The sequence below is a fragment of the Sitodiplosis mosellana genome, unplaced genomic scaffold (genome assembly GCF_009176505.1).
Source record: "Sitodiplosis mosellana isolate CC-2019 unplaced genomic scaffold, AAFC_SMos_1.0 Smas_scaffold_1, whole genome shotgun sequence".
Lineage (NCBI taxonomy): Eukaryota > Metazoa > Arthropoda > Insecta > Diptera > Cecidomyiidae > Sitodiplosis > Sitodiplosis mosellana.
In genome coordinates this window covers 5,553,495-5,579,732 of record NW_022595244.1, presented here as the reverse complement: position 1 = coordinate 5,579,732, position 26,238 = coordinate 5,553,495, and the positions used below count along the sequence as shown (strand labels likewise).

Here is a 26,238-nt window from a genome sequence, read left to right as displayed (position 1 = left end):
ACATTAAAATTCCCAGATTCCATTCACATTTAATGTAATCGTGGTGGAAAAATGGACTGCTAGAATGTAGCAGACTGGAAAATGAGTATATGCTCCCAAGCCGTTTGAAAGCCTTTAGAAAAAAATTCAATCATTTCAGACGATTGAGGAAAATTGGTTTCAGATTAAACATCGTCCAATAAATGCACTAGAGAGATTGTTTTCTGGCGGCTGATGTGCACTCAGACACTCTTCGAAAAGTTTTCGAGTTACATTTTGGCATGGTACATAATAATGAATGGTGAATTCGGGGTTGCATGCCTCTCTGCTGGCGACAATTTGTAGCTTGTTCACTTTATTATCACAACTTCTTCAATTATCGTTGTGTATGCTAAGTATTTGGCAACAGAGTCAAGAGACGAATCGATAGCATTGAAAAATGGCTACGATGTCAATACCAATGGAATACCATTATGCTAATTCAAGAACGTGAGTCTCGTTTTTCACGAAAACAAATGAAAATTGTTTTTTTTTCCTTCGGTTTCGTTACTTTGATGTCGATTTTTACGTGACTCCGCGAAACCATTATGTATAATATAGTAAATATGTATCGAAAACCAAGACTTCCGTATAACTTTTCCGTACACACCGTGTCAAGGGAAAGTATAGGAATTGGTCCCGAAAGCTTTTTTCGCAAAATTGGTTTAGATCATCATAAAAACTCATGAAACGCGTAGAAAACCACTTTTTGAGACACTTTTCCGTTCGTGTGCCGTCGTTGTCGTCGTCGTCGTCGTTGGTGTGTGTTAACACGATAACTCAAAAAATAATTGAGATAATCAAAATCTGGAAATGCCAAAAGTTTTGTATTCGAAAAACTTAGTTTGAGTTTGAAGATGAGCCATTTTCGATTTGATCCTGGGGTACTTGCCCTAAGAAAAACCTCAAAAATTGACACCTTTGTATGGGAGGTACCCGTAAATCGGACTCGATTGGCTTCAAACTTTCTGGGATTTCATTTTTTGAGAAAAAAATAAGATTCTGAAAGTTTGAAACCATTCGGAATCGATTTACGGGTACCTCCCATACAAAATTTTTGAAGTTTTGACTAAAATTACCGATTTTTGGACAATTTTGTATGTGAGGTACCCGGTAATCGATTCTGATTGGCTTCAAACATTCTGAGGATTCATTTTTTGAAGAAAAAATAATATTCTGAAAGTTTCATGTTGATCGCATTTGCAGAAGTTTGATTTTTGGCCCTCAAATTTTGTCGACATTTTCTTGGAAAAAATTGAGGGCCAAAAACCAAACTTCTGCAAATGCGATCAAGATGAAACTTTCAGAATCTTATTTTTTCTCCAAAAAATGAAACCCCATAAAGTTTAAAGCCAATGAGGATCGGTTTACGGGTACCTCTCATACAGAATTGTCGAAGTTTTAGTTAAAGTGACCGATTTTTCACTTTATTTTTATTATTATATTTTCACTGCCTTTATTTCAAGAAAATTCACAAAAAATAACCAAAAGTACCTACGGACAACGCAGGCCAACGGTACGGAAAAGTTCGGGATTACCAATGTAATTCTTTTTATTATTATTTATAAATTAAATAGATTTTCGTTTCAAAAAGTAATTCGATTCGAATTCCACGCGATGAAAACAATCGGCAAACCTATTACCGCTCCATTCTCGCCCTCTCTATGCCTCTGATGCATGCAACAAAGTTTTTTTTTTGGGAATACCGAAGCGCACACTCAAAAAAAGCAGTCTTCATTTGTCAGGTGTCATATTAAGTTTGAAATGAGATTGCATGACATATGAAACTTCATACCCAATTTGAAAAGCTCACACAAAAATCTTTCCAGAAGCAAGTGATAACAAGGAGTGTGTGTGTGTGTGTGTGTGTGTCACATGACAATTATATATTCACCACAAGTTCCAGAGCCGTCGTCACGCTTCTCTATGATTGCGAAAATTGAGCCGACTCAAAATGAATGCCGGGAAAGTGCACGCGAACCCCAAAACGACCTTGCCGATTGATAACGTGCAACTTGGTTTTTTCAGACGAAAAAAAAGAAATACACGAAAGTGAGACTACTCTAGAAAAAGGGCAATAGAAGAAGATACACGTTTATTTACGCCGAGTTAATTTCGCAGTTTGTCACGTTAGTGTTCGTCTTTCAGTTTGTGTCTACCTCTCTCACTCTCCGTTAAGCAGTGATGTCGTTTCAGCTCTCGGATTCAATTTATGTTTTTGTTTGAATTTGAGATTTTTACTACAAATATGGGCTATTGTGTGTTATATGCTTACATAGACATGACACACATCATCATATCTAATATCTTTGTTCACGTTTTTCGTATGAAATGATAATAATGCGATACGGCATATGTGCTGCTATCTCGGAAGCCAGGCACAACGACATCACATGCACACTCTGCGCAATTTGTCTGCTTGAACACTGAACGTCATAGCAGATATACAAAAGGATGATGAAGAAGAAGAACCCATTTGTGGATAGCTCTCGGTTTTTTTTCATCGAACTTTTATCAAATTAACTTACACACAGTTTTATCGCTTTCATCTCATTCATCATCGTGAATATCACGTTTAAAACCATATCATTTTAAAGTTCTAAGTAAACTATTTATGTATTCATCCGATTCTTTTGGTCTCTCTATCTCTGTTTCCGTTTCAGCTGTGATTTTACAAAGCCACTGAATTTGATGACGATGGATGCATTAAACTAACGGACGTCACAAGCAATTCAATCCTTACAAACATTCGCAGCCACCCATATTCGAACATTTTCTCGCAAGTTTTATCTACTCTTATTTTATATAAACTAAATGAAGTTCTGATTTCATTGAAAAGCCCGCATCCAACTCCGAAACTACTATTTTCGGTTTGTTAGTTCATATCCAAACTATTGCACATTGCACACTGCACACATATGTGATGCATTTCCCAACGAATCGATCATTAAAATTTCTCAATGGAATGAATAGCAAACGAAGTATTAAACGAAAATGCATCAGGTTTGAGCGGTAGTAGAACTAAAACAACGTTCAATATGCGCATAAAAATGCTTACATTGTAATGAAAGGAATAAAAGCAAACAACTTGTTTTTAAGACACACACGTGCGCGCCAAATGTCCTGAAATAAGCGTTCAAAGCAGAGAAAAACTTCAAAAGATTGCCATTTATTGTATGATTGAGACCGATGTCGTCAATAAAAATGCACATAATTTCCCATAGTATAAAATGATATTTTTGCGCGTCACGATTTATTAGTTGGGTCACATGTGATCGAATACAAATTGCACGTCAATACATGGCAGCTCCCTGTCATCGCCGCGCAACTAATTCGATTCACTGACTTCGGCACTGATTCTGTTATTCGATAGCCATACACAACCAGTCATTCGTTTGCTCTGGTTTCGTGCTATATCTTGGTCGTGCTTCAACTGCTTGGAGATTACTTATTTAGAAATATGAATCATGAGAGAGCCACACGACGCAGTGCTGCAGCGTCGCGAAATCGGAGCAAAAACCAATAATGTAAACAGTCAAATTAATGACTGTGCAATTGAATTAACGCAAAAAATAAATGCATTGAACAGACACCAAAACCACATAAAACTCGTCGCGACGCAAGAATTGCCGAGCTGTGTGTACGTTCAATTTGTACAATGATTATAAAGTCACCAACCAGCGATACATGAAGATTTTTTTTTATTAAGATTTTGCGACATCGTCGCAAGTGAAAAGTGAAAAGATAAAAAATAAACCCAGACTTGAAGATTTCGCTTGTTTTTTCTTGGGCAGAAAAATCGATGATTTATTCATTTTCTCTGGCAAATCTATTTTGATTACACCGAATTCCGATTGGCTTACCCAAACAAACCGAATTCACAAAATTCGCTTAAGGGTTATGATTAAAATTTAATCGCCAAAGAAAACAACACGGATGAAACATTTAGCGAAATTGTTTCAAATCGAATTGAATGATATTCGTAGAAAATTGAAAATTAATTGATTCATAAAACATTTTATGAAAAAACAAAGTTACTTTTGTTGAATCTCAACGCTGCTTTTCTATTTCAATCATTCGAGTTTAAGGACCAAATCAATTGAGTTTGAATTATTGAGCTTTACCCTTAGCATCGCCCATATGTATAATAAATTGACGTTCGTTTCAGCTATTAGTTTCTATTTCACTGTCTTTTTCCGTCCATAATTTATTAATAGATTGAATAGCTGCGTTCATTTCGTTTAAATTCAAATTTTCGACGCCGTTCGCTTGTTGAATGAAATTTTTGATTTATTCGATGAATTTAAATGCATACGATGAAGAGAATATATATGGAATGGGCGCCAAATGTCTGCTTACATTAAATAGCAATCGTCAAATGGGGAGACCGAATGCGATTTCTTCACCATTTCACCGAAATACCATGTTTAATTGAAGCGAAGAAAAATCATATGTATCGTTGTTTCTAACCAAATGTTTCTAAATTCTAAATTTAAAAGGATTCGTCTTTTGCTTCACAACAATGTATGCATTATTTGTTGCGAACGAGTAATTATGATCCGATTAAATCATTTGCCATGAAATAATTCATTCATCCAACTTACTGTCGTTCGATACAGATAATACGTTTATATTGCGCTGTTCCTTGTTTGCTCTTCGGTTTCAATCGTCGTTTCGTGCGTTTTGGTTTTCGTTTGTGGTTGTCAGTATTTCAAGCACAATCAATTTTGTGGGTAATTAAATCAAAAATAGTTCCGTCAACAGAGTTTGAATTTCATAAAAGTAATTGTTTGTCAAGGCGCTCGGGTCGCTTTCCGCTCTATCTTTCTCTCGCTTCGTGTTGTCGTTGTGTCAGCAGCAGGAAAACCAAAAATGACCTAATGAATATGTAATTATAGTCTTCAATTGCACTCGCAACCGCAGAATACAATTTGCATCACAAACTATCTATTGTTTTTCATCCCGTGACAGCAGCCAATCGATGCATGCACAGTGGCAACTATGTGGTTTTTTTTGTGTTCAGTAAAGTAAATAGCAATTTGAATTGTGGTTGAAAACACACCGACGAGAAAACGCGAACTATTCACGCGCCTGAAATCTCTCTCAATCTCCGTGTATCTCGTTTAAAGCGTAATTTAAATCGACAATTTCCATTTTTTTCTTTCAATATTTTAAAAGGCATGGCAAAACACTTGTCGAACGTGCAAAGTGAACAATTTATGGGGCAGAGAGCAAACGAAAAAAACGAGATTATAATCAAAATTCAATTCGAAAAATTCCAATTGAAACCGAAAGGTCGATTAATTTGATGAAACTAATTTACGGACTGAATTCGAAATGAGCTGAATGCGGTTGTGTGATGTTGTCATAAATTTCGACGCGTCACTGCATCGCCATCCACATAAATCATGTAATGAGCGGAATAAATCAAATTGACTCACCTGAAATCTATGACACCACGCACACACATCGCTTTTTTTGCACATATGACAGACTGACACATATATCTATTTTGGAGCCAAAACTCGAATGGAGTCTCTCTCTCTCTCTCCCTCGGTTAGCTTAAAATATTTACAAATATTTGCACAATACGACAAATTACAAAGAAAAATGTAATAACAAGCCGTTGAAAGTGGTGTATGTGCGCGTGTAAGATTAAACAAAAGCCACTCCAGTTTTAAAAATAGAATCATTTACTTTCGAATATCATTCCATAAAATGATGCGATGAAATGTGTGGCATCACATGCGAACCATCCAAAATACACCACATCATTGTTACAAAGTTATGAACGGAGCAAAAGAGCGTGAGTATTCAAGATAAATAATAAAAGAAGACTCACACAAAGAAAAATCTTTAATTAAAACCTACAACAAAACGATGATGTTGACATTTATGTCGTCGTATCACATGCGTTCGGCTGATGACGAATGAATTGCAAAGACGAGTGACAAGAACAAAGTATCATCATGATAAGCAATGGCGCGAGCCGTTGTCGCATGCAATCGGAATATATCTGAAACTGGATGTATTTACGTGTTTTAAATTCTCTGCGAGAAAACATTTCGTTCGAAGTGCATAAACAAGCGACACTACAGCTGTTCGATGGCATGCTATTGACTTAACGGACTGGTTTTTTGTGCGATTTTGGATCCGTTAATGTTTTTTGCGGGTTTTTTTTAGCCCATAACATTCCATACCTGTGCTGGAATTCTACGACATTTTTGACGAATCCGAATCAGAATCGGAATTCTGTCACAAAAAACAATGAAATCCATTCTTCTTGAATTTACTTTCCAAATTGGACTGAAATGGATTCCATCCACTTTTTTCATATTTTCCGAATATATTCGGTAACATATTGTGTCGACAGAATAATTCCGACTAAAATAATGTGTTTCGAGAATATATTCGGCAAATATGAAAAAAGTGGATGGGATCCATTTCAGTCCAATTTGGAAAGTAAATTCAAGAAGAATGGATTTCATTGTTTTTTGTGACAGAATTCCGATTCTGATTCGGATTCGGCAAAAATGTCGTAGAATTCCAGCACTGTATGTCGTTTAAAACGTGTAAAAAAAAGTTTAATTCGATTATGGCTGTATACGCTCAAGAGTCCCGGAATACAAGTAACCTTTTGGTCGAAGCACTGCTGTGAGTTGTCATCTTTTGAGTGTGTATTGTTCGTCTTGGCCATGTTTACTATCCAAACATGCAACATACAAACACAATGCATCAAACATTCCTTACTGTTGACACAATGCTCCAAGTTTCCCAACTCAAACGCAACATGTATGTAAATATTGTTCTTGTCCAAACATCCAACGGGCCAACGTAATTAGATGCATATGCGGTGAAATGGCACGTGCTCACTTGAGAAATCGAAGCAATGACAAAAACGTAACGCGATATGAAGACGCATTTAAATTCCGCTTCCTCACTTCCTATTGTCGTAAATCGAAAATAACGTTGCGCATTCAGGCGCACTCAGATACTGGTTTCGCGCCACGAATATCAATTTACTTAACTCGAATAAATCAAATGGCTTTTAATTAATGTGAAGAAGATAGATGAAACAACAAAAAAATGTTAAAATAACGGCTGATTTGCCACTTTTTTTCTTCGTTTTTTCTGCACTCTTTGTCAGATCTTATCACAGGCAGTTAAATTCAAATGGTCTGATGCCATTCAAGGCCGAATTCCTGTTTATTTCTTCAAAAATAAAAGGCAGCAACAGACACAAAAAAAAACAACTGAATATCATGTTATAACATCATTCTTTCTACAGTCATTCCAACCGCACTCTCAATTAATCGTTTCGAATAAATGAACATATCTGCTGGGTGCGCGTGCACGTTTAACTTCTTGATACTTGGTAGTAATTCTAACGGTGAAAATTAGGTCATCGAATATGCTTGCTTCCATCGCATTATATCACTGTAATCTCAAATGATGTTTTAACGATTTCGAATCGCAATTTTAATCCACGCATTGTAGGATCGCATTGTTTTTGCCGTGTTGTGTTCTTACATAAGTAATAATTGCAGGTGCGAGCAGTTATGATGATTCGTTTGATTTTGCGTTGGCGCAAAATAGCGCTCCGACATAACTGGGACACAAAGTGGATTCAATTCCTCAAGCCAATTCTATTATGTAATCTTCTTACGTTGGAAATAAATGGATTGTTTATCCTTTTATTGCATTGGCTTGTCTAGAAGTGGGTCGTGTTACAAATGTCGAGCAAACAACCAACCGCTTACTCTTCCTTTTCGACTTGAATTTGATATTCAATTCAAATTTCGATAAACAGCGGTTAACGCATCAGTGTCAATTTGGTGTAACCACTTGAAAATGTGTGTGTTGTTGTGTGGATTCCAATGCGCTCCGAAAGAATGAAGATTGATTTCATAATCCGATTTCATCATACGATTCTTCTCTGCCAGTCTTCTTTCATCTCAATGGTTACAGGCTTATATATGCATTGCGTTTGTTGCCAAAATTCGCGATATGCTTCACAGAATGTGGTGCTATTTATGAAAATATTATAGAAATGAAACGGAAGAGTGGCAGCCGGAAAAACCATAAGCAACAAAAGGCGTACATATGCTACAATGCGTATTTTGGAGTGTGTTAAATTCGTTGAAAAACAACCGAGATAAAACAAGTGATGAGCAAATGGTTATTAGAGCCAGTATTTGCTAAATAATTTTTAGATCATTGTTTCCAAGCCACAACTGATTATCAATTAGTACATCAAAGAGATATACAAAAACCACAATTGTTATTCGCACTGGCGATGTTTTCGACACATCTATGACGTCATGACGTTTTACTAATAATACGATTATTTTACACAGATGATTGGATATGTGTTCTTCGTAACATTTCGTCAGTGCTTTAAGTTTCGCATCGACCAAGAACTTATCTAAATATAGTATACGCGTATAGAGCGGATAAAAAACCCACAAACTGCCCACCACCAACATACGAAATTCATAATCACGTCGTTTTTATATTTCCAGTCGACATTTTAATGCGACGGACCAAATGCGATCTGTGAAATTTTCCGAATCATAAAGAAAAATCTCAATTTGTTTTTCTTCGGTAGAATATCAGATCGTTAAGATGGTTGTAAAATATTTGACAGTAATGACCACATCAAATTGTAGCCCGGACGATAAGTGTGCAAGAGAGAAGTAGCAACCGAAAACATACACACACTGGTGTGTATCTCTGGTCAGAAAGAGGTTTGCACATCAAAAGCATTCTGTGTATTGTGTTGCATTGCGAAACGAAAAAAACGGTTTTTCGTAAAATCACAGCAAAAAAAAATTGCTGGCCGAATTAGTTTGGTGATGATAAAGACACTGTATGTGTGTATGAATGGGCCAGAAATGCGAACGAACGGAGAACATTTCGTTCATTTTTTCTTCTTTGTCACTGTGTTTGCAAGTGATCGGAAGGCATTCAGTTCAGAGAGCGGTTTTTTCGAGATGAAGAAATAAAATTAAAAAAAAAAAAGAAATATAAACACACACAAAATCTATATATAAAGAATGAGAGAAAAAAGCGGCAGGCAAATGACATGAATAGTCGACATGCATAGAAACATAATGGTTGTGTACAGAAACGTATCACCGCACCGAAATCATCTGTTTTGCTTGCGTTCAAGTAATCAGCGATCAACTGGTGAACGCTGCTGCACCATCGAGAGCACACACCACATACACACATGCTGTGAACGTTCGAACGTTCGAAAATGCTCACAGATAAAAGTGACTGGCGTTTTGGTGTATGCACGCCCGCGCGTCACATACATGCCTCACATCGGTACCGAAACCGAACGAAAACATTCCGTTCATAGACGCAGCACAGCGTTCAAATCCATTTGAAATTGAAGTTTCAGTTTCGTGGTGAAATTGGAAGCGAATGGTTGTACTGTCGTTCGCTGTTACTGCACACGCATAGTTATAGCATTGTGTTTGAAACTTGTGTTCGATTTGTAACCGAAACCGAAACATTCAACGGAAATTTATAATAAAACCTGAATGAAAGAAACAGAAATTAAACACAAAAATCAAAATTAAAGAAGGAAATAAAGGTGAATAATATTTACACAGAAATAAAGAGAGTAACTTGGACACGCAAAGAGCGACAAGAAAAAAAAGAAACGAAATCTTGAAATTAAACATAAAAAAAAGAAGAAAATAGTCTCATTTGGAAATGGAATATACTTGTGCCAAGAGAATTGAGTGCGTGTGTGAACATTGTGAGTTTTGTGTTGGAAACGAGCAAGTGAGAGACAAGACATGGCAAAAAATGAAATGAACAAAACTCGACTGCTTTTGGAATGTGTGATCGTCAGCATTGAATTGAATGTAGGTTTTCTAAACGATTGAAAGTCCCATTTTTATTTTTATTTTCATTTTTTATTCATTTACGTATGTTCCCTTCTTTTCTGTCGAGATTTCGTCTTGTGTTGAAATAGTCATGGAACAAAATAAATCATGCTATCAGTAAATGAGTAAAAATAATATTATCGAAACAAAGAAATTCTCCGAAAACACAACGAATCATGATTCGGTAGAAAAATGGAGAATTTTTCTGCGGTTCAAATTCTTCAACTAACGAAGAAATGTTCGAACGAATAAAAAAAAAATCAGTGCATCAAACGGTTGCTCGCCTATTATTTACGGAATCAAAGTGCAAGCACATGAGAAAAGCGATGTTATGTTTGCTGTTCTATATGAAAACATCGACCATCAAGTCAAAATTACACATAACTCTATACAAAAAGGTCGACAACATAAACTCATTTAGTGCATACATATTTTTCTGCTTTTTTTTCATGAAACCCATAACACCGAACAAAGACGTTGAAAGAGTGAGAGAAGGGAACCAGTGAGAAAACGGATTGGAAGAATGAGAGAAGGAGAGGAACAGCAAAAAAATGTTGTATACAACACAGACAATATGTGTGTCTGTGTGATCATATGAATTGTTGTTTAACAAAAAAAAAACACTGGGGAATATTGTGTGTTTTACTTGTGCATCGTGTGGCATGTTAAGATCGGTCGGTTCGAACGAAACGACAATCGCACGAAATTGAAAGAAGAGATTTTTTCCTCTACCCATTTTAAGAGAGAAGACATGATAATACAAAAAAAAAGATCGAATACCGATTCTTCCGTGGTTGTAATTCTTGGTTCTCACGATATCATCACGGTGCTGTTGGTTCGGCTCAAAGCCAAAAGTGTTGCGACCAATGACCTACCATAACGTCGCATTCCAACACACCAGATAAACTCTTTCGGGTCGTTTTTTCTGTCTTCTTCTTTTCAGCTTCATTTTGATCGATATAAGTACCATGGGAAAAAAACAATTCTGAACTAAATCACAGAACAAAAAGAAAGTGCACACGAATCTACTGTAAAGAATATATCAAACAATTTTATCTTCTGAAATATGGCTAAGAAATGAAAAAAAAGACACGAACGCAAAAGCCGTTTCATTTTTGTTTGGGTTTCAGCACACGCTTTGTTCAGCAAACAAACGAAATGAAAAAAAATATTTTCGCAGTGTAATTAATCAGTGTTTTGAATGTTCGCTCAATCAATTCGACAATATTTGCGAAAGTGTGAAACATAGGATTTCGAAAAAAACACATTTCAATATAGTTTTCCTAACATATTTTGATTTTTTTCAGAAAAAGTGTTTTTAACAAAATTCGATTTTGAAATTTTGAGGTTTTGGAATTGAATTTTGTTTAGTTTTTCATGAAGAATTTTATGGTGGTTTCAGTTTTCATTTATGATGAGTCGTTTTGAAAAATTTTCCAGGTTAATAACGAAAATATGTTATTAATATGTTAATAAGATCGGTATCTTATTAACTAGCATTTTTGGGTTAATTTTTCAAAATGCTCAATCGAAGCTTCAAACTGAAACCACCACAAAATTCTTCGTGAGAAACTAAACAAAATCCGAATTTAAAAATCCAGAATTTCAAAATCGAATTTTGCTGAAAAACACTTTTTCTGAAAAAAATCGAAATATGTTAGGAAAACTATACATTTCAAGACACCTTTCCATTGACAGTTGTGAGCATATCGAAAAAATATCGCATTAATCAAGAATACACACAAACAGACAGACAGGGAACGTGGGAATTAGACTTTTTGGTGGCGAGACTTGTTGACATTAACATATACTGATTGGAATTGGCTGTGAAACCATTTCAGTTTCAAATAATAACACTATTAGACGATCTAAACTGCAGAGAGAGAGAGAGAGAGAACTTTACACAAGCCAATCGATTAACGATAATGGCCTGCTATATTAAGTGCACTGCTTTAATTGTGGCATATTGAATGTTCGATCAAATGACACTAAACATACAAACTGAAAAACTGGTTTCAATAAAACGCCTGATAAATGTTCTTCATCCGGGTCTCATATTAGTCGCAGCTAGCACACCATCGATCAGTTGGTCGTGTGATCTTTGACGCAGCGCATCACGGTGCAAATGCTGTGAACTGAATTATTCGCTCTCGGCTTAGAATTTTCAACGTCTCCGAACCGATGGTCGTTTGATGTCAAAGACATTTGAGAGAATGCGCATTTGAATCCGTCACGGGTATTTTGATGTTTGCGAACAATTTGTTACGGTGTTATTCGAAGGCATTCTTTTTATATTCGTTCATTCGTTCGTGGGTTCGTTTCTTCCATTATTATTGCTGTTGTTTTTTTTGTATCTTTCTCATTAAGTAATACACAATGTAATACAAAACGGTGTGTGATCAAATCATTAGTTTGCTCCTCCGTTTGTTTTTCTTATGTTACCTTTGTGTACAGCTCAAGACCTACAATGCATTGCAATCAGCCACAACCATTCGCAACGCATGCACAATTACATGCAAACAATAATATCGCTAATAAAATTGCTCAACCATTCGTAAAAGTGTGGGAATATCATGAATGTAAAGTATGTTTTCATTTGATTTTGTTTGCATTGTTAAACATCAATTGAAACACGTCGAATGTATGCAGTCGAAAATGGATGCTATCCAAAATGGTGTGTGAACGAAGAGAAAAGAAAACGAAGAATTCCAACGATTGATAGAAGAAAAAGCATTCATCAACACAAAAAAGTTGTGGTTTCATTTGGTTGGAAGCAGCAGCAGCAGCTCAAGAGAGAAAATCGCTGAGCAAAAATAAATAGTTCTTCGTCTTTCTCTTCTATTTGGTGTTGCATTCGATTGAAAATTGTTGCGACATTCGAATTATTCGAGTGAAAGATTAAAAATATCTTGTGATCCATTCTGAATGAGAGAGAGAGAAAAAAGAGTCCTATTTCAATATTAAAGCCTCTGTCTTCGAAGGAAATGAGATTATTTCGAGACAAGTGAAACTGTACAAATTTTGTGAATTGCCAGTGTTTCTTTTTCGGTCTATTCTGGAGCCTTTATTTCTTGCTCAATCCCCACACAGAAACAGAAACACATTTCACAATAGAATTAAGCGAATGGCAACAAAGAATCGATTTACCGCGTGTCTGTGAGCAACAAATTATTGGTTATGGCAAACTAGACGAAAACCAGGCGATTGAATTGATTTGAACCGATTGATTTTTTTCTGTTCGGTTGGCTGTCGTTTGATACCTGCGTTCAGGGTCACAAATTATATACACCAAATAATATGGCAGCAGCATGAACGGCGGCCCCATTTGATATTCCTTTGTAGTATACATGGTTTGGATTGAATAAATCGTGTGTGTGTGTGTGTGCGTTTGTGGCGGATGAAAAGACGACAAAACCGTTGAAAAACCGACGGTTTGAATGTTTCTTTCAATTTCTTGTTTGTTTCAAATTTGTCGAGGTCGAAACGAGATCATTACGCACAAAGATTTACAATACTCTACTCTTCTTGTACTCTGACTGTCTGAATGAATGTTAATATGCGTGTGACTGTTTCGCATGTGCCGAACGTGATTTGAACGTAAGACAAAACTACCTTCAAGTGGTAACAAATATTTAACATTCAGTGGAATCCAGCCGTTCAAATATTACATTATCCAATTGCAACTGACTCATGTTGAATCATTATTAATTTTTTGTATGTTTCATTCGTTGTTTCTTCTCATTTGCAGTGAAATCATCGTCCGGGCAAATTACACACCGAGAAAGAGAGAGAGTGACCTAGCAGCTAAAGTCAAGTGGCAATGTTGCGACATGAACACTCATTGTTTAATTGACCAAATCAAATTATAAGTGATTCGTGAAATTCTCAAAGCAGAAAAAAGATAGAAAAAAAAACGTAAAAGAGAAATTGAACTGTTTGACCCCAAGGAAAAAACGAAAAAAAAAACATTTCAAGTAAAAAAAGTACCAACAAGAGCCAAAACAAAACAAAAAATTAAATGATGTGCAAAAAATGGCAATCGATTATATTATTGGCGCTCTTCAATTACTATCAACGGCTGTAAATGTATTAGCGCTCGGTTCATTTTGGATAACACCCGGTCTACGAACAACGGCCAATCGTTTTGTAATCAATTTGCTGATCGTAAATATTGTTGGTTGTTTGGCATTAACGCCTGCACTCTGGCTGCATGGTGGACTTATACGAACGGTTTACAGTGAAACCCATCAAGTTCATGATAATGCGGAGGCATTCACCAGACCTGCAACGCCATTGAGCACACTACAAAATCACATTGAATTGATAGCAACCGTTAAACCATCGACCTTTGTCAAAATATTTGCCACTGAGCGAATATTTGACGATAATTACGATGAAGAAATTTTTGCTGATATTCGAGAGGATACGATTCAACCGAATCGCACGACGCACAATAAAACCGCCGCCACCAACGAAACATGGTCACCAACGAAGAACATTCAGTATTCTGACTGTACACGATTCTGGGGCTTCGATCTGGTTGCCGCCTTAGGTAAGTGTCATCCTTATCTTGTTTTCCATTATTAATATACACTTTTTCTGCGCTCTTTTTTTTTCAAAAATAACTCCCAAGGGCTATCTCAATACATCATTTATTTATGAAAATTAGAGTACTGCTTTTTTCATTGCATTCAAATCAAATTGAAAAATAAACAAAAATTTTATCGCATTTTAATGTCGATGCGATAATGATTAGCAATATACCGATTGCTTATGCATTATTTTCTGTGCGGCAGCGGCGATGGCGGTGGTGGTTGATGCGTCAGTTGCAAACAGAAACAGCACTTATTTCTAGTGGAAATGACAAATGTAAACAGCGCACACTTCAAATCAATTCACATTCATTGTGATAAACAATTCACACGTAGCACTGTCGCGAGGGAAAAAATCGAGTGTGTGCAAGAAAAAAATGACAACATTTTTATAATTTAAAATCAAATGTGAATTTTACGACCATTTTATATATATTCTAATCAATTTGAACGAGCTAACAGTCACTAATGGGATTCTTATCGTCGATTTTATTCTCGCTATTTTCCTTCATTTTTCGACACATTATAATTCTTGTGCATTTTTCATGATTAGATTGTTACTGATCAATGTTCGCACAGGCTATTTCAGCGTGTGTTCATATGCGATTCATCGAAATGCTCTCTCGTCCATTTATTGTGCATATCGCACCCTGTGATTGCGGTTGTTGTCGACTCTTATCAAATTCTGAAGAAGAAGAAAAAAAACACCACACACTCGTGTACTATGTACTACTTGTCATTCTATCACTCAACAACGCAACACTGTTTCTTCTTATGCTTTCTTCTTCTCCTCTCTGAATTGCCTTATGTATTTCAATGTACATCGTTCTTTTGATTTACAATGTGTGTCGCGATGAATCTCATCCTGTTTTCTGTGCCACATCAAAACACTCGATGCATTTGTGATTCAAATACATAATGATAATGTAAACATAGGATTTCTACGGTTCCGATTCCAAACCGAACGAGCGATAGAATGTTGAAGAAGAAAAAAAAAACGTAAAATCTCAAGTGGAAATTTTTTTCTTTCATTCTCTATAAAGAGACGCCATCGCGCTAAATAAAGTTCAGTGAAGAGTAACGATAGTGGCTGCAAACATTGCATGCATGATTTCAAAATAAACACAAATCACGAGAATAGTACAGCGCGAGAAAGTTGAAACACATCACAACAGTAAAAACGGTCTAAAGTGTAATGAAGTTTTACACAAAGCAAACAATCATAAAACTGTGTATGTGTGTGTGTGTGTGTGTGTGTGTGTGTGTGTGTGTGTGTGTGTACGACTGTACGTGCCTAAACGTTAGTTCGCGTCGAGCTAGTATCGATCGATTAAGAACGAGTTTCCTGTAGACACAAAGAGGTTGCTCTCTTGATTGCAGAGCACATCAGTGAATACATTTTCCGTGGAACAAAGTGAACGAGAGATGTGCACGCTTCCTTATTGCATTTATGCAGTCCGCTCTACTTGTTTGCTCGCCATTTCGTGCAATTCATGTTGGCGCGACATATCAAATTAATTTCATTTACTAAAATATATGCGCAACAAGTCACCAATGTTTAATAGAGTCTTGAATAGCATGAAATTTTCATGCTGTTGTTGGTTTGTTTTTTTCTCAACAAGCGATCAAAAGAGCGAGCACAGTGTACACACATACAAATCAGTTATATGGCTGTTGTCGCACAGCAAACTTTCAAAGACAAAGTACTTCCTCGAACTGTGTAGCTATACAATGAATTTCATTTGGCGACGATGATAGTTGATACACACATATCAGCTGTTGTCAAGTGCGACCACCTTAGTCGATTGAATGGCGTGTGTATGCATCAAGTGGCCAATGAAGGAGTTTTGTCACCAAGCCTCAACATAATCAAAAACATGAAAAAGGGCTTGTGGCTCGGTCAACCGTTAAAATTATTCAATTTTACAGCATGCGTAGTTTTTTCTTCTTCTTTGAAATCGGCTGAAATGTCATGTATCATCAGGAAACACTTCCGTTTTCATTGGACTGGTAGATATATACATATTTCGGCTGTGCATGATTTCCTGAACTTTTTAACTTCATTACCGATTATAATCCATTTTAAACGAAAACACATTTTTTGTTGGTAAGGAATGAGTTATTCTTTTTATCCATTCCGTCAAACCGAACTCCGGACTCATAATATATGATAAGCTCGAGGACGGGTTTTTTTTTCTGCTGTTGTTGTCTCGTTGCTCGTTGCTCGTTGCTGTTGTTGATTGTTCAATGCCGTGATTTCATTCGATTTGTATGGTAAATCATGGCTTTCTATTCCGAGTCGGGGGAAGCGTTTTGTTCCAGCAAATCTTCAAACAAACAAAAATTGCTGTCATTTCACTGATGCCATAGCCAAATATATTAAGCGTTGTCTAAGCATCATCTATCCGATTCAACTCACGAACCATGGTGAATGCTTTTGCCCATTGTCATAATATGGCAATAACGCGAATTTTTTTTCGACGCTTGCTATTGTACACTTCCCATTGTGATTCCGTTATTTTAAGTTTTGGCATTGGTATGTTTCGGTTAGTTTTCGCTTCAGTCGACCGATTTTTCTTGCCCTGAGTTGGTTTTTTCTGTTGCTCTTGCGCAAACATAAGTGAAAGCACGCGCCAAATAAAAAATACGCTGGAAAAAATGCATCGAGAGTCGACAATGATGAGAGCTCTCCACACACATAAATTTAATCATTCAACCGTGAAAACCATTGATTTTGGTGTGTGAGTGTGTGTGTTTAACTACGAACATTTCAATGGTTTCAATTCGACAGATTTTTGTTTTTTTCGGACACTTCATTTGCAAGCACATGGTGCTCGAAATGAATCCATAATTAACAAGTACACCAACCGAAAGAGAGAGAGAGAGAGAGAGAGAGAGAGAGAGAGAGAGAGAGAGAGAAATAAACGGTGTTAAAATGTTGAGCGTTTATTTTCGTAACTCGTTGGTGTTAAGTGCGATATATTTTATTTTGAGTACAAACACAAATCATGGCTCGAATGTATAATGAATACTAAAGATATCGTCGTGATTCACCAAAAGTCCATTAATCACACCAAAAGTCGATTATGATGATAGAAGTTGATGAGATTCGATTTGCAACATCGAAATAAATCGGACAAAATGACACATTTTATTGATTGATTCTACGCATTTACTTCATCTTTCTCAATAGCCTCACGTTTTTTTGTCTTGAACTTTTTTAAAATTCAATCGATCAGATTACCATACATTAAATGAGTTATCAGATGGAACAAGACATATACTACCGCCAATACCGCTATATAGAACCACTGCATAGATTCCGGACCGAAAAAATGTTTTAAACATCGTTTACTTTGAGGCCCACAACAATGAAACAAGAGGAAAGATAAAAGCATTTTCTAACAAATTGATTCGTACACGCGCCTATGCCATGTTTACAACAATCATTGTTTGTAAACTGTAACGTGATGCACGCGCCGTGCCAAAGAAATATTGCCAGAGTTTTACACAGTGACTGAATCTATCAATGTCTGAATTAATCGATCGTTAAATAATTCGTGAAACGAAGCGATTTTTCAACTAGTTTAAATTGCAAACGGTGGAAAATTTAAAACATCAATTACGCTATACCATATGCGTCGTAGTTTGTTGAAGTGAATCGGGTTTTGAGGCTAGAACAAGATTTTCAAAGAATGAAGAAAAAAATTCAACGATAAAAAAATACAAAAGAAACTCTATAATCTGAAAGGGAAACAAAAGAATGACTTCAAACTGACAAGGAGTGGTCAAACGAGTGGCCTTTTGAATGTTTGCGATTTAAATGTTTATGGCACATTTTTCGACAATTTTGATGTGATTATGCTTGATTTATTTTGGTTGGCATGTAGCTGAAGCAAATCATGTCCGCTTAGTACAATGTTCACATGTGAACTTTTTTCCCCTTCAAGCATCCATATGCTCTTAATCACATTTCATTTTTATACTTCATCATTTTGATGAATCTCATCAAATTCCGCCTGTCGTTCCATTCGTTAATTCGAAAATTGTGAACGATGGTACTGTCGTAAACCCATTTTCCAAACGCAAACATCATCGCCACCCATGCTGAACAACCGAACAGGTAATAAAAACGGCTTTATTTTTTAAAAACGGCATCAATGAATGAAATGATCGCCGCGTTTTTTTTCAGCGTTCGTTACATGAATTGCGTTTTTTATTTGTTCGCGGAATTTATCTAAGCAGTATCAAGACAAACGGACGCGTGTACGAGCACATTGTTTGTGGATGTGTGTCTGTGTGTCGGCGCGTGTGATTATTTACAATTGCACGATTCCGTCAGGTTCGTGAATCGTAACGAGACACAACTAATTTGATTTCATCTAGCAAATGGTTTTGCGAATTTGGTTGGTTATTAAGCACGAGGAGTGTGAGAAATACGAAAATCACGAAATGGTGTTTTCGAATTTTTGTTTTGTTGAAGCAAAATGCGTGCCACTGTGGTATCGGTGACCTCTTTAGGTGTATAAAATATTAAACAGCTTGCTTGTACTCACTGTTATTTCAAATTCCTTTCTTTCAGCTGTTTGTCTACTGCCGCAATATTTCACTCTTGATTTGCTTTGAGTGTGTATGTGTGTGCTCTTTTTCGTATACAAATGGCGTTTGCGTTTTGCGAAATTGAATTGAATGCAATTTTTATTTCACTACAAAGAGAGATACTAAACATACACCGTATATACTGTAAACAGCAATAAATTCATCAAAACACTAATAAATTCGTCTAGTGTTTAGAATTTAAGCGCGTCGTGTTCAAATCAAGTTCCTTACACGAGCGCGCAGCGCGCAGCTCGCACACGCGTACTGCCAAATATGACGCTTTCAATTAACTGAAGTGCAATCAGTGTGCGCTAATTAATAATAATAATATTGTTAATCGGTCATTGTTTACTGTTGACTTTGGCACTATTACTTGGCGTAAATCAATGTACACGCCAATCATCTGCGTTGCACTGCTGCTGCAGCTACACACCGGTGTGTTACACTTGCCATTGAGAGAAAGAAATAGCAATTGAAAACATAAAATTCCCCATCGTTTCGAATTAGGTCATATCGGATGCAGTCAAACAAACTCTCATTAATTGCGATAAGTTGCAATTTTTAACGCGATTTTCCATAGAGACATTGAAACTATTTCGATTCCGATGTCTACGAAACGAAGCGGGTCTTTGTGAAATGTTGTTGTTGTTGTTGTTGCTGCTTTTTTTCTCACATTCTTCACATCAAAGTGAAACAAATTGGCGGGTTTTTTCCCAGGGTCATCATTGATTTGCATACGACAAGATATCACGCTCTCTTTATCGAAAAACTGAAATCTTGAATCGGTCATAAATGACAAGTGAATTAAATTAATTTAGATCGTTTGCCGTTTGATCACATCAGCTAAGAATTTGATCAGGCAACGGTCTTTTTGGTTCGATAATGTTCTTTTTTTTTGGATCTTATCCATATCCAATTCTTATATCATACATTAAAATACTGTAGGCCCAAACTAGTTTTAAATGATGTGATCATTTCGATTGAATCATACGATTAATTTTTGTCTTCTGTTTTTTTCATTTTTTTCTCAATGTTGCAGGTGGCCTTTCGGTGATGCTAGTTGTGGGCGATACATGGTGTGCCGTGACCGATCCATTGCGATATCATTCACGTATATCAGGCCTAAAATCTTGGGTATTAATCGTGGCTACATGGTTTGTGAGCATATTGTTCTGCATTGCATCGGCATTGCGGCGAGATTGTCGTATGATAACAACGGAAATCACATCGACGCTACAGAAAATCACATCCAGTAGCTCTGAATCGGATGTGCCCTCACCAACATCATCATCATCATCGTCATCATTGTCGTCGACGAGCATGGTTGGTGATTCGCTCGGCTTTGATGACATCTACAATCTAATTTATTCGTGTACATTTTTTGTGGTAATCATTTTGCTGCCGATTTGTCTGGTGTGTGCAATGTACTGGAAGATATATTCGGAGGCACGTCAAAATGGATTACGAATGAGACAGAATGGTTCGTCGCCACTTTTGCAAAGCGCATTGAATTTGGCTACCGCCTCCGCACATTTGCCACCACCCACGCACCTTGATCATTCGTGCAGTGTGATTGGCGAAGAAGATTCGGACAATGCGACTGATAGTTTAGCTAGTAGCCGATCGAATGTAATTCAAATTACGCTGCGTCGTAATTCGATGGCCGCAACAACGAGTCCCGTTCATCATGTCAGCATCAAAGACCCACATTGCAGAACCGCCATCACACCAACGCGACTACATTCATCGGTGCACAAAGTCAATAGTCAACCTTCACCGATTCATCGTCGATACTTGGAAATTCCAAAATTTAACGAAATTCAAAACTATCGCACGCATATTGATGAGAGTAAAAATCAAATGACCGAACTGAATGGACCCATAGATGCGTCATCGGATGAATCGTCTTCGGGCGTTGATAAACGTCGACACTTACTATTCGAACATCGCCTCGTTTACGATCCATTGACAGCGGATGTGGCCAATGAACTGCGGCAGGTGCATTCAACACCGGATCTACAGAAATCCATACAAACGGAGTTGTCACTGTTGGCGGCCAGTCATCGCAATGCCAAGCATTCAAGTGATAAAAAGATCCATAGCAGTGGCAGTATTAATAAGCATGCATGCACCGCCACACCAACACGTCGACCATCGATTTGTACGCCGCCAAAAGCACTTAGCTACATGACATCAATACGGCATCGTTTGTCAAATGCATCGTCGATATTCAAGTATCGTGAAGAGTCGCGAGCAGCCCGCATCAGTATTTTAGTTGTAATTATGTTCCTATTTTCATACTTTCCGTACGGTTTGTTGGTGTTACTTCAGGGTCGTGCCACATTCTTTGCCAATTCATCGTGTTTTGGCGTATTATTTTTGCTTATTGCAAACATTAGCTCACCATTTATATTTGCTTATCGAAATCGACGTGTGCGCCGTGGTGTGTGCCGTCTATTTGGCGTCGATGCAAAAACAAATGAACGATTACAAAAACAACGAATGATCATGCACGGTAATTTGCGTGCGAATAGTTGTCGTGAGCGTAAACGTAAAACCAAAGTCGTTCGAATCAATCGAAATTCAACGAAATCGGCTAGCTTTAGCAGTGGTTCCATTGATCAACCCAAGTACACACCAGTCCCATTGATCGAACCAAATGAAACCACCGAAACGTCGAATCAAAAGTACAACAAACCGAAAGAGAGCACTGTGTGCATTGATGGTGAAAATGAAAATGATAGCACAAACGGCGTCGCTCCAATGGATGCAGAGTGTCGCATCGATATGCCACATACAAATGTGGACGATGAACATGAAACAAATGGATGCGTCCCATCGCATGTCATCAATTTCATTTCAAATTGTACGAATAATAGTAGTAATTGTAAACGAGACCAAAGTGATTCAATGGACGATGCAGCTGTTGCCAAATACGTTAAAGACATTGTTAATAATATAAATTGTGCGAATAATGGTAATAAAAATGCGAACCATCAACTAAATCGTATTCCAATCCACTTAAATCATAATAACAACAACAACAACAATAATAGTATAAATACTAGTTTGGGAAAAGTGGCAAATGTAAATAGCAAGACACGCGGAAATAGTTGCAATTTAGGCCCAACGACCGGTGCAAATGTAATTAAGCAAAAGATCTCATTGTTACGACGTGTGTGTAAGCACACGGCCAAAAAGCGCTCACCAACCAATTGTGGCAGTCCAACAAGCCCATGCACCGATCATCCATTCTATTTCGATAGCAACCATCCAACCAAACCGGTCAATGTTTAAATAATTGATACGTTAAGAAATCACACAGAGAACACATTTCCCACGAAACTACTCAACTAATGTTTCTTTTTCTAATTCGCGCTCTCTCTCTCTGTGTGTGTCTTCTTTTCAATTTCGCGAATTCAGTTTTTATTGTTCTGACCCTGTTGTATCATTGATAAGATTAATTCGCCCGCAAAGTTTTACATTGTTTTTTATCTTCAGGAAACCTGTAAACGAATTCCCGTGTGTAAATAAAATGACTAACAGTCACTCAGTTGTATGTGGCTGTCTGTAGTGATACACAACTAAAACTGACTAAGTTGATTGAAATCATGCATTTTGTAAGGAGACAATCACGTTTAGTTATTCTTTCAGTCAGTCGACTAATTTGGGACGTTTTGACTAAGAGTGATTTGTGATTAAAGTTAACTGCAGTTGCTTATTTTGTTCGAGACAATCACTTCTAGTCAGTCAAATAGTCACTGAATGTCCCAAATTAATCGACTGAGTTAGACAGTCAAAAAATTTCCACATGGGTTTGCATATGTTACAAACTAATTGAACGATTAAGAGCTCACACTAAAAAAGACACATCCAAGATATGAAAGCGATTGGAAATTGCAATAAATCAAGCTAGTTTTATATCATTCGGCCATAAAATGGTGAAAAAGGAATGACTGAAATGAATTTCCGAGTTTTAGACAGAAGAAAAAAAACTTCGTATTGTTTCATTAACATCTGTTTCGACGCATGAATTAGAAGACACAAAATTTAGACTCATTTTTGCGGCTATAACGAAGAAAAATCTATCAAAACAACAAAGTTCACAGTGGTGAATGACTTGGCGAAAAAAAAGTACCGCTGAGGATTAAATAGAAATTATCTTCATCACAGTGTTAGAAGTCAATAAGTAGCAAGAGTATATATTTTGTTGAACCTCCGTTGGTCCATTGCCATTACATTTTTTATCCGTCGACAGCATACACACAAAAACAGCAGACGGCGAATTGTTTTTTTTTTCTATTCAGCTCTCTTCCACTGTTCCCATGTCGTTCAAGTCAAACACAATAAAATGGCAAATTGTGGGAGAGAATGAGAAAAAACCACGCCAACACAAATCAAATCAACCGGTCAAACCTGTCTACTTTATTAATGATTCGATATGTTATTTTTCTAGTAACATTTTTACTGTTCAAGTATTAGATGCTAAAATGTTTAGCGATTGTGTTCATTTCTTTCTCACGATATGTTTGAGTACATGAACCGTGGTGGCTGCCATTTTTGGTCGTGGTGGTGTGAGATATCGCTGATTGACAAAGTGACAAGGAAATACATAATTTTTGACTTTGGCCATTTGTTTATGCCAAATACAAGACATTTAAATTCATAAATTTCTTCTGCCAGTGATTGGCTTTTAAAAAGTTTGACAATTTTTTTTTTAAAATTAGATTAATGAAAGACAAAGTAATTGAAGCGAACTCTGAACGGTCTGTCTCCGCATGACTTATATTCCGTGTGCGTCATTTTTGATGTTCGTACAACTAAATTGTAAGTGATAGCGTGCATCGCCAGACAATCGAACGCCAGCAGGCATAAAGCCAAAATCTTTCAATTTTTTTTCCTTCAGAAAAAAAAAATGACAGAGAGATAAAGAATAATACCCAAAGACTTTAAGTCTTTAATATTTTTAATTGGGCTCAGTACATCGTGAGCAATTCAATGGTTTCAAGTGGAAAATACGAGCTTCGTAAATAGAAAATCAGACCTTGAACACGTAGAAATTTTAATGTAGTCATACAAGAAGACAACAACAAAAATAGGATCATACACTAGTTAAATGCCAGTAAATTCAATGTTTTTCCCTCTCTTTCTCTCTCTAAATATAAATGTACGCTTTATCAAATGTTAAGCTTTACAGGAGATCAGACAGTCAATATCAAATACAATTCAAGCTCATTAAATGGAATTTTCAGATTTTAATCATATTTAAACATATTATGTAATAAATATATTTTTCGACAACATTACACTCACACAAACAAAATACATGAACAAAATATATCAACGTACAAAAAATAGAGATAAAATCATACACATTCAGTGGATATTATCGTCTACAGAAATTTTTAATCTAATTGAAGAGAGAAACAGAACATAATCGATATTCTACATATTTATGGAACAGATGGAATTAAATGCTAATACCATAGAATGCCTAAAAATGATTGTGATAAACGGAAGAGAAAGCCAGATAAAAACAAAATGAAGAAAATTATCGAAAAAAAGAAAATAATTTATATATAATATATTAAAAAATAACAAATCTTTTAGGATCTATCATTGTTGGAAAATTACAAAATGTTTAGCTAAAAATAAATGTTGCACAAGAAATGAATAACATTTAAAATGAATATTTTAAAAAATGGCAAACAAAACCAAGGGAGAAAAAAAAACTATATGGAAACAAATTCGAGTGCAGGTAATACACAAGTGATTTCAAAACGAGGTTAGAACATTTTATGCACAGAAAACAGTTTTCTGAAAACTACAAAAAACACACACAAATCGATTGACTTATTGTTAAGCATATAAATACATTGAAAAAACAAAATAATGTTCTAGATCAGAAGATGGTTTCTTTTGATTTGCATCTATTTAATTTACAGAGTAGTTTTATGCTCAACACATACTTTAAATTCATTCTAATATGGTTTTTTTTTATTATTATTTCATTTAATGTAAAAAACAAGTTGACTTACGATAATTTATATTTTATGATTTAAGAAATTCGAAATTATGCTAAGAAAAGAATTATTTATTTTTGTTTATTTCATACGATTTTGATTTATTTAATTGAAATTCAATACAAATGAAAATATTGCACAAAAATTCGGACTCGTTTTTCGTTTAATTTTGTACTTTTCAGTTTTTCTTTTGATATTTGTTGCCTTATTTCTTATGTTGGTGAGTAAAGACTTTGAAGAGTACTGTGCTTCAACGATAAATACCTTTTTTTATTGGTTCATTCTTTCCTGAAGGCTGTTTGGAACCCAAACTTTTTCTCGAAAAAAGAAAACCAGGAAATTCCTGGCAAGAATTGATTTTTCACACTAAAAATTGAAGAAGAAAAAAACAAAATCTCAATTTTCAATCTCAAGTATTCTTGCGTAAAACCAGTTTTTTTTATGCTTAGCCAATCTCATTTCCGCTTGTAGAGTAAGAAGCTTAAAATCAAATCAAATCAAAAAGAAAATCTCTTTGCCAATGCCAAGAGCACACAAGCACACGCACACAAATACAGCTGGTCTGCAAATGAGTGATTTCGCAAAGAGCGAGTGTGTAACATAATCTTGGCATCGAAAATGGCATAAGCGGTTAAAAACAACAAAAAATCGGTTAAAATCAATAAACTCATCATTTGAATGCGTTTTAAGGGACTATGGATATTGCAGAGCATATGTTTCAATCCCCATTGGATTAGACGTGATCGATATTTTTTTGCTTTCAATAGCATGTGGGTGCCTAGAAAAAGGCCTCAATTTCAATATTTTGACAAGCCAACGGTAAATCCAATTTCGAATGGCTTTTCACGTGTGAAAATCCATCTAATAGGAAATATCAAGTATAAAAAGGCCAAATATTCAAAAGGGATTAAGCGTTGCTGTTGCTTTTGAAACATGATAGCCTAAACCAAAATCCGTTGGCTGTAGTCTCTAAGCATAAGCATAAGGAAGTTAATTTTATATAAATAAATTGCTCTATTTTTGAAATTGCAGAGAAATTATGTCTACATGTAAACAATAGTCAATAATAAAATAGACCATGACTTCTTCCCAAAACAGAATATACAC

At 36.1% G+C, this 26,238-nt stretch overlaps 2 protein-coding genes across 4 annotated transcripts in view; one reads left to right on the top strand and one right to left on the bottom strand.

Annotated features, from left to right (window-relative positions):
• Positions 1 to 19,154, bottom strand: part of LOC129574751 (uncharacterized) — a 64,819-nt gene extending 45,665 nt beyond the window's left edge. The window contains exon 1 of the mRNA XM_055457170.1: positions 19,066 to 19,154. The gene's annotated coding sequence lies outside the window, so the exon portion shown is untranslated. The remainder of the gene's footprint in view (positions 1 to 19,065) is intronic.
• LOC129574754 (uncharacterized) overlaps positions 1 to 25,276 on the top strand; it is a 64,404-nt gene extending 39,128 nt beyond the window's left edge. The window contains exons 1-3 of one of the 3 annotated variants that reach the window (XM_055457196.1): positions 9,343 to 9,619; positions 13,666 to 14,469; positions 20,148 to 25,276. In XM_055457196.1, coding sequence (XP_055313171.1) covers positions 13,950 to 14,469; positions 20,148 to 22,405 — 2,778 coding nt within the window. In that variant the 5' untranslated portion in view covers positions 9,343 to 9,619; positions 13,666 to 13,949 and the 3' untranslated portion in view covers positions 22,406 to 25,276. Of the gene's footprint in view, positions 1 to 9,342; positions 9,897 to 13,665; positions 14,470 to 20,147 lie in introns of those variants that run through there. The other 2 variants (XM_055457185.1, XM_055457205.1) reach the window with 2 other exon arrangements.
• Positions 25,277 to 26,238: the final 962 nt, after the last annotated feature.